The sequence below is a fragment of the Ceratina calcarata genome, unplaced genomic scaffold (assembly GCF_001652005.2).
Source record: "Ceratina calcarata isolate Rehan_Ccalc_2016 unplaced genomic scaffold, ASM165200v1 scaffold79.2, whole genome shotgun sequence".
In the NCBI taxonomy this organism is placed as follows: domain Eukaryota; kingdom Metazoa; phylum Arthropoda; class Insecta; order Hymenoptera; family Apidae; genus Ceratina; species Ceratina calcarata.
In genome coordinates, this window is record NW_017179212.1 from 114,783 (window position 1) to 131,162 (window position 16,380).

A 16,380-nucleotide genomic window follows, 5' to 3' on the forward strand; every position below is an offset into this window, starting at 1 on the left:
GGAAAAAATAATTTATGCATTATTATTTGTACATTTGCCCAAAAGCAGTCAAAATGACTTCCCTGGGCAATCTAGTGTTAAACGTGTTATGGATATAAATTATATGCCATTTGTTTGAAAAAAAAAAAGTATACTTGCAGTGCAGTAATTCTTATGAGAGTCCCTGAGATAATTATAGATCGAATCTTCTTATCAAATCTGAGAAATCTATCTCGCATTGGTACGCTTCCTGAACGCGCCGTAACGCATCCACTCGGTAAGCGTTCATTATGCAAATATATTGTATTTAACATTTTCGTTTCGCGAGTAGCAAGCAATCAGCCCGAAGTACTCGTTGAAGATTGATTGAGCCGCGACGCGCGTTGCATAAAATTTCGCGTACGGCCACCGCTCCTCCTCGGTTTAATAATATCTACGCGTCAAAAGGCGGACGGTCGCGCGTGATTAAACGAGTAACGGGTCGTACAGATCACTTACATTGTAAACTACGTAGACGTACGCGACGGCGGCGGCGGTACCGCATATAAACAGAAATTAACGCGAGAGACAATTTTCAAGGGACGATAAAAGGTGTACACCGCGAGGAATTCATTTCAGCGTGCCCGTTGAACGATCTTCGAAATTGCGTCGTAAAACGCGCTCCGGAAACCTCACGAATATCCACCGTGCACGCGTAATGACACGCGAGACGTGCCCTCAAACTTATGACAGCTCCGTATTAAGCGATTCCTCCGGTTTCGAGTACACGCGTAAAAGAGTAACGACCGTTCTCGCTGGCTATTCATTTTTCAAATTATTCCACCGGACCGCGTGTCCAAATTCCTAGCATAAATCTCCTCCAGTATTCCTCTAATATAACATAAATCTTATGCATTTCGAAGCTTTAATGGCTGTTTTCTTCCTTTAAACGTACAGTATGTGTTTATTAAAAAATAGATTATTTTTTATTGAATGAAATTTGAATATATTATTTAAAATGAAATGGGGCATAGCTCACTGGGCTATGGCGTTTTAAAAATATTCAAAATAATCAAAGGTATCATATTTTTCACAGAAAATTGCAGTAGCAATCTGTCTTAAAACAAGCTCTTCGTTTTTGCCTCAATTCATCTTCTGCGAAATTAATTTACGGTACCTACCGAGTTCGTTAAATATTTTTCCTCTCGTTCTAACGCCACGTGCGTGTATCTTTGAATGAAAATATTTATGCAATTATCCGTTCGCATTACCCGTTATTTAATTGACTTCATTTATTATAATAAATTTAATGATTCCTTGTAACTTGTAACGTTCCTTGCGAAACTCCATACCTTAAATTGATAATGCATACTGACTTATTAAAGTACGGACAACTAATCCAGCAAGCGATGATGAATTAGAAATCCTAGCCCGAAACGCTAAACATTTCATTTCCAACATTTCTTGTCGTCGAGTCCCCTCTGCGACATAATTAATCACCGAGTTTTAGCACGCTAATTAACATTCCAGTGGAACATAAGGATCGGCGACAAATTGCCTGGCCTTCACGTAACAAGAGTTCACGTTACACATACATTCAAATTAATAACGTTGGCGTCGATTGACTCAATTGAAATCGAATCGAGCAGACCGCGTCAGACAATTACTGGTCTACTCCTCCGCTACAATAAATGGCTATATAACTGACAAACCAATTCATCGCAATTACGTAACTATTTGCGTATTTTCCGATGTGAAAAATAAAATATTTTGTAGGATTAAAAACGGAATTTAAATATTGTAATAGGTTTTTTCTACCAATATTTTATACATTTTCGTTTACTATAATAATGTTGATCTTTCTCAATAATTAATAAAACAAGTGATATGGTTTTACAGAAATTTTTAATGAGACTGAAAATTAATATAAAGTTTGTGAATTCAAGAACTGTGAGATATTTAAATAAAACAATAAGACTGTCTGTACAATAGCTTCGATCGAAAACTGAAACATCTTTGGAATTGTTGGATAAATTAACGGACCGGTCGTCACGGTATAAATTACTCGTCAGGCTCACCTTTTCACCCGATTGCATCGGTGGTTTATTAAACGGTGCTCCAAGTTTAATTTAATTCGAAAGTTTTGCCTGATTGCAGAAATGGCCAGTAGCTCGTTAGATTTTAATTGAAGAACGTTAAAACGAGATTCATCCCTATTATATAAAATACGTAGTTATAATATAAATAAGTAACTAATTTAACCCGTTATTTAATTGACTTCATTTATTATAATAAATTTAATGATTCCTTGTAACTTGTAACGTTCCTTGCGAAACTCCATACCTTAAATTGATAATGCATACTGACTTATTAAAGTACGGACAACTAATCCAGCAAGCGATGATGAATTAGAAATCCTAGCCCGAAACGCTAAACATTTCATTTCCAACATTTCTTGTCGTCGAGTCCCCTCTGCGACATAATTAATCACCGAGTTTTAGCACGCTAATTAACATTCCAGTGGAACATAAGGATCGGCGACAAATTGCCTGGCCTTCACGTAACAAGAGTTCACGTTACACATACATTCAAATTAATAACGTTGGCGTCGATTGACTCAATTGAAATCGAATCGAGCAGACCGCGTCAGACAATTACTGGTCTACTCCTCCGCTACAATAAATGGCTATATAACTGACAAACCAATTCATCGCAATTACGTAACTATTTGCGTATTTTCCGATGTGAAAAATAAAATATTTTGTAAGATTAAAAACGGAATTTAAATATTGTAATAGGTTCTTTCTTCCAATATTTTATACATTTTCGTTTACTATAATAATGTTGATCTTTCTCCATAATTAATAAAACAAGTGATATGATTTTATAGAAATTTTTAATGAGACTGAAAATTAATATAAAGTTTGTGAATTCAAGAACTGTGAGATATTTAAATAAAACAATAAGACTGTCTGTACAATAGCTTCGATCGAAAACTGAAACATCTTTGGAATTGTTGGATAAATTAACGGACCGGTCGTCACGGTATAAATTACTCGTCAGGCTCACCTTTTCACCCGATTGCATCGGTGGTTTATTAAACGGTGCTCCAAGTTTAATTTAATTCGAAAGTTTTGCCTGATTGCAGAAATGGCCAGTAGCTCGTTAGATTTTAATTGAAGAACGTTAAAACGAGATTCATCCCTATTATATAAAATACGTAGTTATAATATAAATAAGTAACTAATTTTAATTTGTTCCTCAATTTGCATCTGAATAATTGTTAATATCTAAATGTATATTACATATATGTAACAGTATTCCATTTTTACAGATGTACTGTTTTTATTAATTATTTACATTTAAAGTTTACTGACATTTAAGAATAAAAATCGAAATATTTATTCAATCTACACGTGTATCGCTGCTTTTATAATTTATACCCGTAATTATTCGGATACTTAGCGGTAACGTTTACAGTACTTATGATAGAATTCACTGCAACCATGTATGAACTTAGAAATATTAACCAGCATGAAATGTAAAACCGATTTTGCTATGTGGGTATAACGGTACGAAGAATTACTCGGTATGAAAAATATACAACTTCGCGGTTCTAGAATCGTCTTGAGTAATCAAAGGAAAAGCGTAAAGAATTGGGACAAGGAAATAAATTTCTTTTCACTGTTTGAGAACTATTGATTTCCTGCGTAAACTATGAAGAGAAGAAATATTGGTTTTTAAGTAAGAAATTCTCTTGTGACATTATTTTTTATCACTCGAGTTTCTGCAATGCTACTACGTATGCAAATCAGATAGAAAAGAATATGTTCATTAGACTGACGATAGATCTCAAGATATTCACTAAATTATTTTAATTAACACAGAATTACTTGCAAGAAAAGAGATTTGTTCCCTTTACTTTGAGAAACTCTGTGCGTCAGTTTGAATACGTAACGAACGACACGATGCCGCGACAGCCTGAATATGTAACGAGCGAATTAATAGTCACGGACACGGTTTAATTATATTTCAAAAATGACTCACCCGATACGCAACAGCGAATATAGTAAAAGACCGACCTACGCATCCAGTAACGCAGCGTAGACCAATGTGATTACGTATCAAAACAATTGAACGATCCAACTGCTGCGCGTGCTAACAACTCTAATTGGTTCTTAATTGGAAATCGAACGGTTCGGAATAACACAAATGAAACATGCTTTTCAATTCAAACTTTTACAGCAGCAATTATTTTTTACAATCACTGATTTTTAAAATATCGCGTTGCAACTTTTACAAAAGTTATTAACGAGCTCAATACTCTGAAAGTTAAAATATAAATACGTAACAATTTATTCTTTTTTTTCCATTCACTACAGACGTCATTTTGTTAAAAACAAAAGAAAAATTCACAAGAGGAAACGAGTCACGTCCGTAAAAAGTAAATTCCATACTAAGAACAGCTGAAGCTTACCATTAGGTTTTGTATTTCCAAAGTAATCAAGCATTAACTTAGGAGGTGAATAATTATGCGGAATGGACATAAAATTTGGAGTAGTGAACGGCCGCGTTACTAACTGTATTACCTCTCTTCTTCGAAAGCATACTAAATTGCTTTCTGGAGAAATCACAGCCACGAATTTCGCGGTCTCGCATTCTATCCCATCTCGTAACTTCCTGCAGGGGCGGCCGCCCACCGCATACATGACACAACAAGCCGTGCCCGAGATTCGCAATCGAATTTGCAAGTTCCCCCCATAATCACCCGATATACAAGATACATCAGTGAAGTAATTTACTATTCATTAATCTCATTATAAACCTCTTAGGATACTAATTTATATACAACGTCCTGTAGAAAATATAAAATAAATGAAAATAAAAAATGAAACAGAATTCATTCGTTGCAGCTTGCATAGTAAATTCATGCAGAGTTCCTATTAATAAAACCAATGAACAGATCGTTCTTATTCATTCGAATTATAAATAAATTGTATTGAAGAATTTTTTCGATTACAATATCTCACTGAAAAATGTTTTTAACAAATAATTTCGAAGTTTCTAAACCGGTGCTCTCGTTCTTTCACATAGAAAAAGTTTCACTACGGTGAAACGTCCGCCTTCCTGTTCGAGCAGCATCGACCTCGTTAGATCAATTCGCCAACATCATTTCGCACCCACAAACCATCGCGTCATCGTGTTATATTATGTACATGTACAATGCACGTATACATAAACCCCTGTTCATGAGTCTTAGGATATGTAAAATATAACTGAATAAGACATCGTAAATCGCGAATGCAAATTTTTAATATTCTAATAGATTAAAAGAAATGCTCACCAAATTTCTTTATATATAATTATGAATGAAATTCTTGCGTAATTATCTTGCATTCGTTTCTCCTGACTTTGATTGACAAAAACTTTTGCAAAACCTCAAGTATTCATAATTTATTATACAAGTTTTTGTACACAGTTTCGATTATGTTTACTGTAATCTTTCTTAGGAAATAAGTACTGATAATTTTTAGAATTCATGAACCGAGGTGTACATCGTGAACGAACGAAATTGACGGCGCGGGTCGCGGCGAATAAACAGGAAATTAGAAACGTATTCGCGCGAGCCACGCGCTGAAAAGCCGATCCATTAACTTCGATTGGAAAATTGCGCGGCCGAATTAGTTCAATGGAACCGGCTAATAATTGATTTCAAGCCCCGCGACGTAGGTGGCTGTTTCAATGAACAGCTGACCGCGATTACGGCCGTTTAGCGAATTTTCTCCATTATCCTCCCCATCCTTTTATCAGTTCATCAATGTGGAATCGTTGATACAAGAGAATGATGCAAATTTCAGAAATCGTAATTGCAACATGAACGTACGGTTTGATTGTGTATTAAAATTACATCAAAGACAGTAAGAAAAATAAATCTTACATAATGAATATAGTAAATATACAAACTGCAACTAAACGTATAGGTGCTTCAATTTATTCTCATACTTTATATAAAATATAAATAGAAATGATTATTTGATGAGATTTCTACTAAGCAAGGATCATTTAGAAGAAATGTACGATATTCCATTTTTCATCACACTTCCAGCATGTAAGTACGAAGAAATTGAATTCAGTGGATTGAAAATCTCAGATATAATTTAGCACAAGCCACATTCCTTGAAAATGATATGCCCGGAAAGATGAACGATCTTATTACTCTGTTTAATGTATCAATGTATTATCGTGCATGAGTGCGTGCCAAATATAACCAATTTCCTAGACCATAAACTATTTCTAAGCTTTATATGTACAGTTGCGCTGTTTTATGTAAAATAAAACATTTGTGGTGTTAATTTAAGAAATTAAACTTTATCCTTTAAAAATATATGTATGGAATGATCAGTGCATAAAATAGAAAAATGATGTAGCCTCGTCGAAGATGCTGTCGATGGCTGTTAAAATTCTATCAAACGGTGATTTTCTCGCGAATTTAATGTCGTAAATTTATCAGACGCGAGAGGAGGCCCTCGGCACGAAACGAAATCTCGACCTGTCCTAATTCCGTTCTGAAATTTTATCTAAGTAGCCGCCGGAGTCGAGTGGCCCGTTCTTATATCCGAGGTGGAAAAAGAATATCGGCTCGTCTTGTTCTCGTGCTACGTTCATTAGTATTCCGAGCGATGTATTCCTAGTGGTCGGCCACGAGGCCAGAAAATGGAAATCCCTCGCCCTCTCTCCCTCCCGTCGTCCCGGCTCAATTATAATTTCATTCCAGATGCAAATATCTGGTCTGTTCTTAAAAGCATATCGCCACCGTGAAACGCACTTGCTGTCGCGTGAATTAAACCGTCAAAATCGTACGCTTTTAATCCATTAAGATTCAACGTTGAAGGCAACGTTTAACATGATTATTTTTAGTCCACGTTCTACGAACAAAATTTCTCTGCCACTGAGATTGTGAAAAGTATGTAGTTCAAGAATTTGCTTGACAATATTTTTTGCGCTGTTTGTCCTGAATTTAGGGATGGGCAGATATTTATGCTACCGTGACAAAGAGCAAACAGCTGCTTTCAAGTATGAAACTTGTTGGTATCTTTGATACATGAATAAACTCCTACAAAGTGTGTCTCATTTTTATTTCGCCTTCCAAGAATTAAAACTTGTTCTCTATCTACTCTCCTTAATGAAACTTTTCATTTGTTTAATCAAGATGCATCGGTATTTGGACAATTACAGAGATTTTTTTAAGTGGAACAATCCCATTCTCTCCTATCATCTTTCGTTCATAACTTTCCTTTTTAGGAATAGATCTATTTGATAAAAACCGAATGTCTTCAGCGGAGTTTCACTTTAGAGAATAACTCACATCGTTCCTGACTTTATCAAATAAGTTCTAACATATTTTTCATAATCCTTCTGATTCATATATGTTCCTATTTAATATATCATTATCAATTAGTATGCATGTCTTATAACTAGACTGCACTTTTTAGAAATGATTTTCAAGACATAAATCGTGTATTTGATTTTGCATAAAAATTCGCAGTCTTCTTTTCAAATATTTTTACAACAATTCGTACAATCTTATTATTAGTTCCATCACCAATTAGTCAAAACACGAAGTAGATTTAACACTTACCCCGTGTCCCCGATATAGTCCAGCATCCGTATTTTGAGCATCTCCACAGAATAATCACATGAAATCTCTGAACGTGAAAAGTAGGAACGTCGGCGATGAAAATCGTCGCGAAATCCTCGTGTGAAGAGTAACGCGGCCGATATCGGCGTGGTCTAACGCGAAGAATCGAACGGTACCACGTCCCCAAAGCCTCGAATCGAAAACGCGTGCACCGAGTACGTGACTGTCGGCCCGACACGCGTATACACACAACCTCTCAATCGCGTTATCGAACGGTAGAATCCTTTAAGTAGATCGATCCTTCTTACAGTTCGTCGTAAATCTTCCTTGCTGCTTTTATTAGATTGGTGCATAAAACGTCGTCATAAAATGCGGCAAACGATAGTCGAAAGATTTATAAATCATTTTTACGTGTTATTAAATGAATAGATAATTTCATTTTCTCAGGTCGCATTAAAAATTCATTGCCAGAAATAATAAACTGAAGAATACAATTTGTTGGTTTAATTAGTCTTCCTGTAATATTATTGAAAATAATATCTATAATGTATAAAGAGAATTACGACATCTACTGGAATTGGAATGCGTTTTTTTATAAATCTTGTTGACACGAAATTATTCCAATGTTAACTAGATAATAAAACGACGTTTCATACACACGGACCTAATCTCACTGTTTCCTGGCGTGTGTTTCAGGTGTTTCTGATTAATTTAGTACAATGGCAAAGAACGAAATCTGATTCCTAAATTCAGTAATCATTCTCACTCACGAATGCGCTTTATAAAATTTTCACTCTTTTTCGGTACGTTTCTCAAACAGATTCCCACGAGAATTTAATCAGAGGCTTCTATCGAACGATAAAAAAACGGAAAAAGAAATGTATAAACGAAATGTTGGTCAGGGAGCGTTTCGCTTCCGGTTAACCATTTGCGAGTATCCTCGGTTTTCAAGCTGGAACGGCGCAACGGCTATTCGTGAAACTTTGATGAAGTTCCAGATGTCCTTTACGGTGAAACAGTCGAATGCAAGATTCATCCGGGCTACCGCACCCACGCTATGGCCAAGCTCACGTTTCGCATTACCGCTCAAAATTTCCCGCCGGCGTTATCATTTCAAAACAAGTAAAACTCTCGAAGCAGATGATTTATTTTCAATACGTGCTTCAAACGAATAAGCTGATCATCCTTGTAGCTCTTCAGTAAACATAATTCACAACACATTACTGATAAACCAAATATTTCATTGAATAAACATTGTCCGTTTAATTATATCAATGGAATTACGTAATTTTAATTGGAAGTATAAGCTCACTACTGAAACTACAAATCGTTCAGTAACTAAACATGGTTTAATTATTTGAATTAATTAATTGCATCTAGTAGTATAAATTTCAATTAATAAATTCGAACAAATATACATTATAAGGTTAATCTGCAATGAAATAATGATTAATTTATTACGAACAAATTACAATTATACTAAAGTAGCAAAGTTGAATAAAAAAGCTTCCGTGCGATTGGTAGCATAACGACGTCGATACTTTTTCCGACCACTATATCTCATCATTCATAGACAGGAGAAAACCCGTTTAAATCTTCGAGGAAGAACTTGTAATTCACTTTAAAGCGTAGATAAAAGCGCTTACGCGTTACGGTCAGAATTTATCGGCGGCCGAGGAGCGGGAGAGAAAGGAAAAGCCACGACTCTCCGAGATTTCTATTGTAACATTTACATTCAACGAATGATCCACTTAAAGGAGTCGATTGGATGGATGCTACGCTAAACGATGCGACGCGACGAGACGCGATGCCTCGTGATTTATGCGGGAATGGTTCCGAGAATCGCGAGAGGCCACCAGGCATTTCAATTACTTTATCTTCGCGCCCCGTTTGCAGAAAAATCAACGCACACCTGACTGATCGCTTCAGATTTTCACCATTGTTCAAATCGCATACAACTGCCAATGCTGTCTGCTAATTCATATTGTAAACCAATCTAATATGCAAGAATTTTTACACAATCTTTTCCTTTGATACAAGCTTACATATGTATATATTTTTCCACATACGTGTGATTTATAAAATTTGTTTCAGTCAAAATAAACTTTCTGAAATCACATTTTATTCCATGATTTGTACTTTTCAATTCTTATTTCGCATTTTATATTTGCTTCGTATATTTACTGTTCGAATAAACATTTCTGTTGGAAACTCTCGGTAAATTGGATTTCAAATAAATAACCGAAATACTTTTGTGCTATAAGGATTTATATTGAACATTTATGTATCTCATTCAATGGAGAACGGTATATGTTGAAGGCGACCTTGGTGTTTATCGGTTAACGAACGAATCACGGGCGACAAAAAGGCGACGCGCGCTCGCGATTTATACGGCCTGGCTTCATTTTTCGGACGTTTCAATTACGTTATCAGCGTCCCGAGGCCGCGAGCCCCACGGCGCGAATATAAATTTCCCGCGCGCGGCTTGATTACATATTGAAACTGAGCTCGTCCGGGCCTTGAACAGGTATACGTCGATGCACTGAAAGGCAGACAGGTACGTTGATGCATGAAACGCGAAATGAAAAGTGACTGCGACGCGATCAGCTATTAAAAAGGATACCGTCGAATGCGCGACGAATTTATATATTGTGTATTATTATTATTTCGGTGCTGACGAGCCATGAATTTATTTATTTACCGACACTTGCATTCGACTTGCATCGGCTCGGTTTCACGTCACTTATTATCAGCAAGGACATCCGCTGAATCTTTGACGCGCGCGCAATTTTCAAGCTCGAGACCAATTTTTTTCTCTCGGATATAATTACTGCGTTCATTTATTGTTATCAACAATTTAGAGTAATTATATAGTTCTTAAGATCATTTTTAATTAGAGACAGTAATTGATAATGAAACAAAATGAAGAAATATGTTATTAGATTCGAGTACATAGACAATTAAATGAATATCTCGAAAGTGGAAGTGAAAGTTTTCACGAATTGAAAAAGCAATTTAAGAAAAAACTAGAGATAAGAATAAACTTTTTACGAAACATCGAATATCAAAGCAATAATCAGTGCAGTTCGTTTCCGACAAAAAGACAGTAGCACTTATCAAAGTTTCACATTAGCAGAATTTGAAAACGCTAAGTACGAGAATGAAATGTAAAGATTAAATGAATCAAACTTCGTTGGAAAATCATGCAGAATTTTCTAGCGACCATAATTCCAAGAAAGCTAGTTTCAGACGTCATAACTTTATTTTACTGATCCTGAATTTTAATTAAGAAGCGTAATTCTCTTAAGTGTGTCCCTAATCACATCATGAAAATTTCCTTGATATAATAACGTGGCGTCAAAGACGAGAAAACACGTAAAATCAAATACTATTAAATACTTAGAGAGTGTGAAAATTCATCGGTTCCAGCTTTCATACTGCAGATACTGAAATTTAGTTGTTAACATTTCACTCTAATTACCCTTCACTCGACGATCTCTTATATAGAAACACGTTTCCTCAGCTTGTACACTTAAAACTCGTAACACTGCTCGACAAAGCGCCTGTATTCGCACTGTTTAAATTCAATCAACGTATCTTATCTGTTCTTCAAGAGAGGATCATGCGTTGGCAATCTTCTCGCAGATATGACAGAAATCCGATAAAATTCTTATCCTGTTACGAAGCAGAATCATATCGAAAGTTTGTTTCGCTGTTGTATTTCGCTCGAACAATTCGAGACTGGATCCGATCTCGCCAGCATCTTGAAATTTAAATGTCCACGATAATTGTATCCTCTGTTTTCTCAACGTTGTCGATATTTAATAATGCATAAAAACTTAAGACAAATTGGATTCCGACCGGACGGAACTAATGTATGTCAATATATTCAGGCCTCATTTTTCTTCCATTCTCCAGGCCAGAATACGAGCAGCGATCCGTCTTAAAGCCTCGGTCGAAACTCGCTCAACTGGCGAACACTATCCCGTTGATCCTTCTTTCAGGACGGGCTTAAGCTCGAAAGAATACTCGGAGTTCATTCAAATTAAGCTCCCGCGGAAGAATACAGTTTAATTGCACGAACGACGCGACGACGGCGCCCGGCGACAGAAATAGCCGCAGCGGCGACTTGCCAGTCTGAGTTTAAACAATAATTAAATTCCCCTTTTCTTCGGGATGAAAAGGCGGTGGAAAGAAGGCTAAGTTTCGTTCAGCACGCGTTCATAAAGAGAAACGCGGTAGCGAGTTCTCTCTCGTTTTCCAACTGTTTATTAAAACGCGGTGCGTTTCATCCGTCGTTGTTCTCCCAACCGTGGCATGGATTCAATTAAAACGCCATACACTCCACGCGAACATATATATAAAAGCGCTGTCTGCGATTTTCGAAATTCATTTACCGTTCACCGGTCCGAATTCATTTTCTCGTCAGCGTCGTCCCACGATGACAGGAAACGGCTATCTCGAGCTCAGTTTTTGCCGACGCGAGACGAAGAAGAAGTCTTCGGATGCTCGTTACCGCGAAGAGGGTAGGTTCACCGTTCGACTTACTTACGCAGCTCGTTACGCGTTCCGCCAAATCACGTATCCGCGATTACGCGCGAGTCCCAAGACGTATCGGGGTCCCGTTATCGTTCGCGATCGATTAATTCCCTCGATGTACGTTTCTTCGCCGAGGGATCGCGGAAGGAACTTTCTTACTCATACGCGCGGCTCCCTTTTTCACCGGGAACCGAGTGCCACCATGATCGCCCGAGAACAGTGTTCACGTTCGTCTATGACGCTCGCTCGCGATCTGCCGGTGCGGCGAGGCTTAAACGACCTCGCCGTCTGCACGCCGTTCTTCCGCTTCTGACTTCTTGCTCTTTTCCTTATTCGTTTAATCGGATGCGCGTTTCGTTCGAGTCACGCCGGAAGTACGATGTAAAAAAAACGGCGGTATACCATCGCCGACACGCGGTACGCTTTCTACGTTTCTCGATATCAAATCTGACGACGCACCGCAATCGCGACTTTTCTTTTTACTTTCTGTCGAGTGATAGCCGCGACCGATAATCGTCGGTAAATAGCGATAAAAAGACTGACTGCGTCGGAGGCGAGAAACTTGCTCGAGCACCTTGCAAATTAGACGCCGGACAGAGGCGAGAGCAATTACCGTTAGCGATGCGGTAATTGCCACGAGTAAAGTGACTCGTTACGCTCGCGCGAACCACAATTTTTTTTTCCCCGGCGTACACACGGACGTATGCAACGCGCGATAGCCAGCTCCGTTCGGATGTCTCTGCTCCGGAGATTAACCTAGTACGCTACATCGGTCGACGCTAATTAGTCGTCGCCCTGGCAATTGCGAGCAACAGGCAGATAACATTGTTTGCCAGCTGGCGAGCCAGCCGCGATTCCCCCGATCCCCTCGTTTGCATCGGCAAACTCTAGACACCGGCGCTTGGCTTTCCCGCCAAGAAAATTCGTCGCCATCCACCGCGGATCAAACTTACTCGCTTCCCATTCCTCCGCGTTTCTCTCTACCGTAAACTCGGCCGTTCTCGAAACTGTTCCCAAGAACCCGGCGAAACTTTCTCGCGGGGACGATATCGATCTACGGTTTCCGGCGCGGCCCACGCGCGATAACCCTCTCCGAGAGGTGAAACGCGAACGGATCGGATCGAGGAAACCGATCGACACGCGCTACTCGACCTGACAACGGATCCAAGTGCCGGAGGACTGTTTTAGTGGCTGAGGCCTGCTCAATGCATCGCCAGTGCCAGTCACTCCCTTCTCTCGATCTCCGACGTAGCTCTCTCGCTCCCCCTCATGTTTCGTGGACACGGACACCACCTCCACCTCCGCAACCACCTCCAGCCCGACGACCGCAGGCTCGCTTTTACGAGAGAGAGAAAGAACTATCGCGTGAAACGTGCATCGGTTTTGCTCATGAATCCCTATTAAGACGTTTCTAATACACTTGTCTGATACTCTTTCTTTAAACAGAGTCTCACTTGTTGTCATCAAATAATGGCATGCCATAAAAAATGTATAATATATTATCGATTTCGTACATACCTAATATAAATACGCATAGAAATATTGAATTTCTATAAATGATCAAGTTGCTGCTAATTCCTCCATTATACGAAGGAATATGTATGTATTTGAAACCATAAATGTGTGTGTATATGAAATCTGTTTTCCTAGTTTTCGCTCTAAATTATACATTTTCGTATGATTGCAAATTATAGATTGCGCGCGTCCTTAATTCACGCGGAAGCAATTTCTAACAGTTTTTACTTGAATATATGAGGAAAAGATACGTGATATTCCAAGAAAATGTATATTATTGAAATAACGCGTTTGATTCGTAGATTTAATGTCTCGTTTTATATTTTATGAAACGGTGATCAGGACTCCCGCCGCACGTGACGCGTAATTATTTTTTCTGTTAGTCTCAACTTCCGGTAACAACCCTCCGTTTGTCATCCTCCCTCGCAAACCGCCTTTACTTTCACTTTCGTTCCGCGTATAAAGAAGGTTCACAAGACCGGTGGAAGGATTGGTACATGTATAGGTACTTGTATACGTAAGCAGAAAATGTACCTTGATTCAACAGAATACTTTCAGAGCTGCCGAGTGTTTGCATCCGTTTCTTCTTTTTGCCCTCTTTAGCAAATAAAAGTGGCACTTTTCATGTTTCAGTGAGTATCAGAGTAACGTGAAATACGACACGGGCACAATTTTTCTATTTACAACTCGTAAGCCTGTGAAGTACTGTGTAATAAAAAAATTCTATACAAAACTCCGCTCCTATTTTAATCCGAAGCTATTGTCTAAAATAAAAGAAACATTCTTGACCCCTGACCTTTGGAGAAGTTCAATTAGACATAAAGCGAATGTTTTACATGATTGTATGAATATTACAATTGATGTAAACTTGAAAAATCTCGATAGAAATGAGAGGTTCTTTCACACTGATATTAATCAGAAACACGTTGCAGCTCAACCTACAAAATTACTGAGAACGGTTTCATACACGCTTTTTTCACATGAAAAGTAGCGCGTAGCTACTTGTGCAACATTGAGACTGTACGCGCTCGGTAATCAACTACTTAGGCAATCCGTTCAATTGTACGTGATTCACACGCGAAAGACGTCATTCTCCCAATAAAGGTCCAGTTTCTGAAGTATACTACACGGAAACGACATGTACTTCCATTCTTCCTGCATTCAGATCTGATCTCATATTTTTCAAATATCATACGAACGAATCATTCAAATATTTCAATCACTTGACATGCTTAATAAATACTTCAATCAAAAATTTCTTAAATTATAAGATTCCAAATGCTAATAAATGAAAAAAAAATTTCTTAAACTTCTGTGCAGCTGATCGAGCATTTTACTGCACATTTAAATATACATTGCCATTGTTAGCGTCCGGAAATAGGAAGATCGCATTATTAAATTGAAACTGGATCTGACTCGATAAATTTTTCACGAGGTTCTCGCGTGAACAAGAACGAAGGCATTCGTGGCCATCGGCGATGCGAGTTCAGCATCTGGAGAAATTGTTCACCCTTCACGCGTCCGCGGACACGCACCACGAGCCTCAAGTTTTTGGTCCTCGTCGAATTCACCGCCAGTGGCAGTTCCTCTCTCCTCCTTCGATCCCTGATGCGTCTGCCCGCCGATCTTTCTACGCTTCTTTTTTCTATTTAAACACTGGTTTCGTTCCCGGGGAAGCTCGTGAGACCGAATCGTAGCCGAGGGATCGGTAGCGTGTGCACAGCCAGGGGAGCGCACGGGAACCGGAGGTATCGCATATTTATGGTGAACACAGGTCCCACACGACTAACACCGGATTCTGTACCTAACCACGTCAACGTTCATTGAATATAAGTGGTCCGCTCTGAGCGATGAACCGCGTTCTATACACTCTACGCTCGGCTTTAGTCCACCGTTTAGGAATTTATCCATTAACCAATTTCTATACTTGACTTTTTCTAACTGGTCTCCTATAAGCACGGAATTTGTGAATATTTCCTAATTATTATTAGCGACGCTAAAATAGCTACATATTTTGTGAGAACGTCGTGTAACAAATAAATTGTGTGAACTCTCAAGTATTAATAGCAGAATGCATATGCAAAAGCGCAGGGATGTAATTTATGTATTTGTCTTATATTCCATGAAAGTTTTTTGGCAACCATTTCATTACTAAAACGAGTCGACATCTGGCCCGTCGCCGACGAATTCGAAGAAAAATGCAGACTACCACGCGTTCAACATCCCAAAAGCCATAATCATAAACCCATAAACATTCCGTTCGCATTGATTTTTTTGGTGCACGCTGGCTGAATACAATTCACTCGTGTCATACAATTAATATTTTAATAATAATTTTTATATTAGAAGCAATAATAATCTAATTTATTAATATAATAATATATAAAGTATTTCAATATCTTTTACCCATTTTTATTAAAAAATCCTTAAGGAATCACGCTTACAGGAGAAATAGTAACAAATTCTGATACAGAGTAACGGATAAGAATCTTCCTAATTGCGCCTAGTAATAGGCAATGTGTATTCAGTGATGTACTTTTTTCATCTGCTCATTTCTGTTTTATTCTTTCTCTCCATATTTTCTTATATTATTCTAACTTTAACATCGGTAAAAAAATAGTTTCGAACAATTGATTATATATTTATATAATCCGAATATTAATTTCTATTCAATGAAGAATTCACAGACAACTAGTCTATATTTCTCTTAGTATTAATAAAAATAAAAA

General features: G+C 38.0%; 1 protein-coding gene across 10 annotated transcripts in view; it reads right to left on the minus strand.

Moving 5' to 3' along the window:
• The window catches only part of LOC108630922 (rap1 GTPase-activating protein 1), a 134,134-nt gene that overhangs the window by 106,373 nt on the left and 11,381 nt on the right, over positions 1-16,380 (minus strand). The window contains exons 1-2 of one of the 10 annotated variants that reach the window (XM_026818454.1): positions 13,090-13,318; positions 7,598-7,664 (exon numbers count right to left, since the gene is read on the minus strand). The exons of 1 other annotated variant lie outside the window; for it this stretch is intronic. In XM_026818454.1, coding sequence (XP_026674255.1) covers positions 7,598-7,638 — 41 coding nt within the window. In that variant the 5' untranslated portion in view covers positions 7,639-7,664; positions 13,090-13,318. Of the gene's footprint in view, positions 1-7,597; positions 8,948-11,078; positions 13,319-16,380 lie in introns of those variants that run through there. 8 more of the 10 variants (XM_026818453.1, XM_018034514.2, XM_018034512.2 and 5 more) reach the window with 8 other exon arrangements.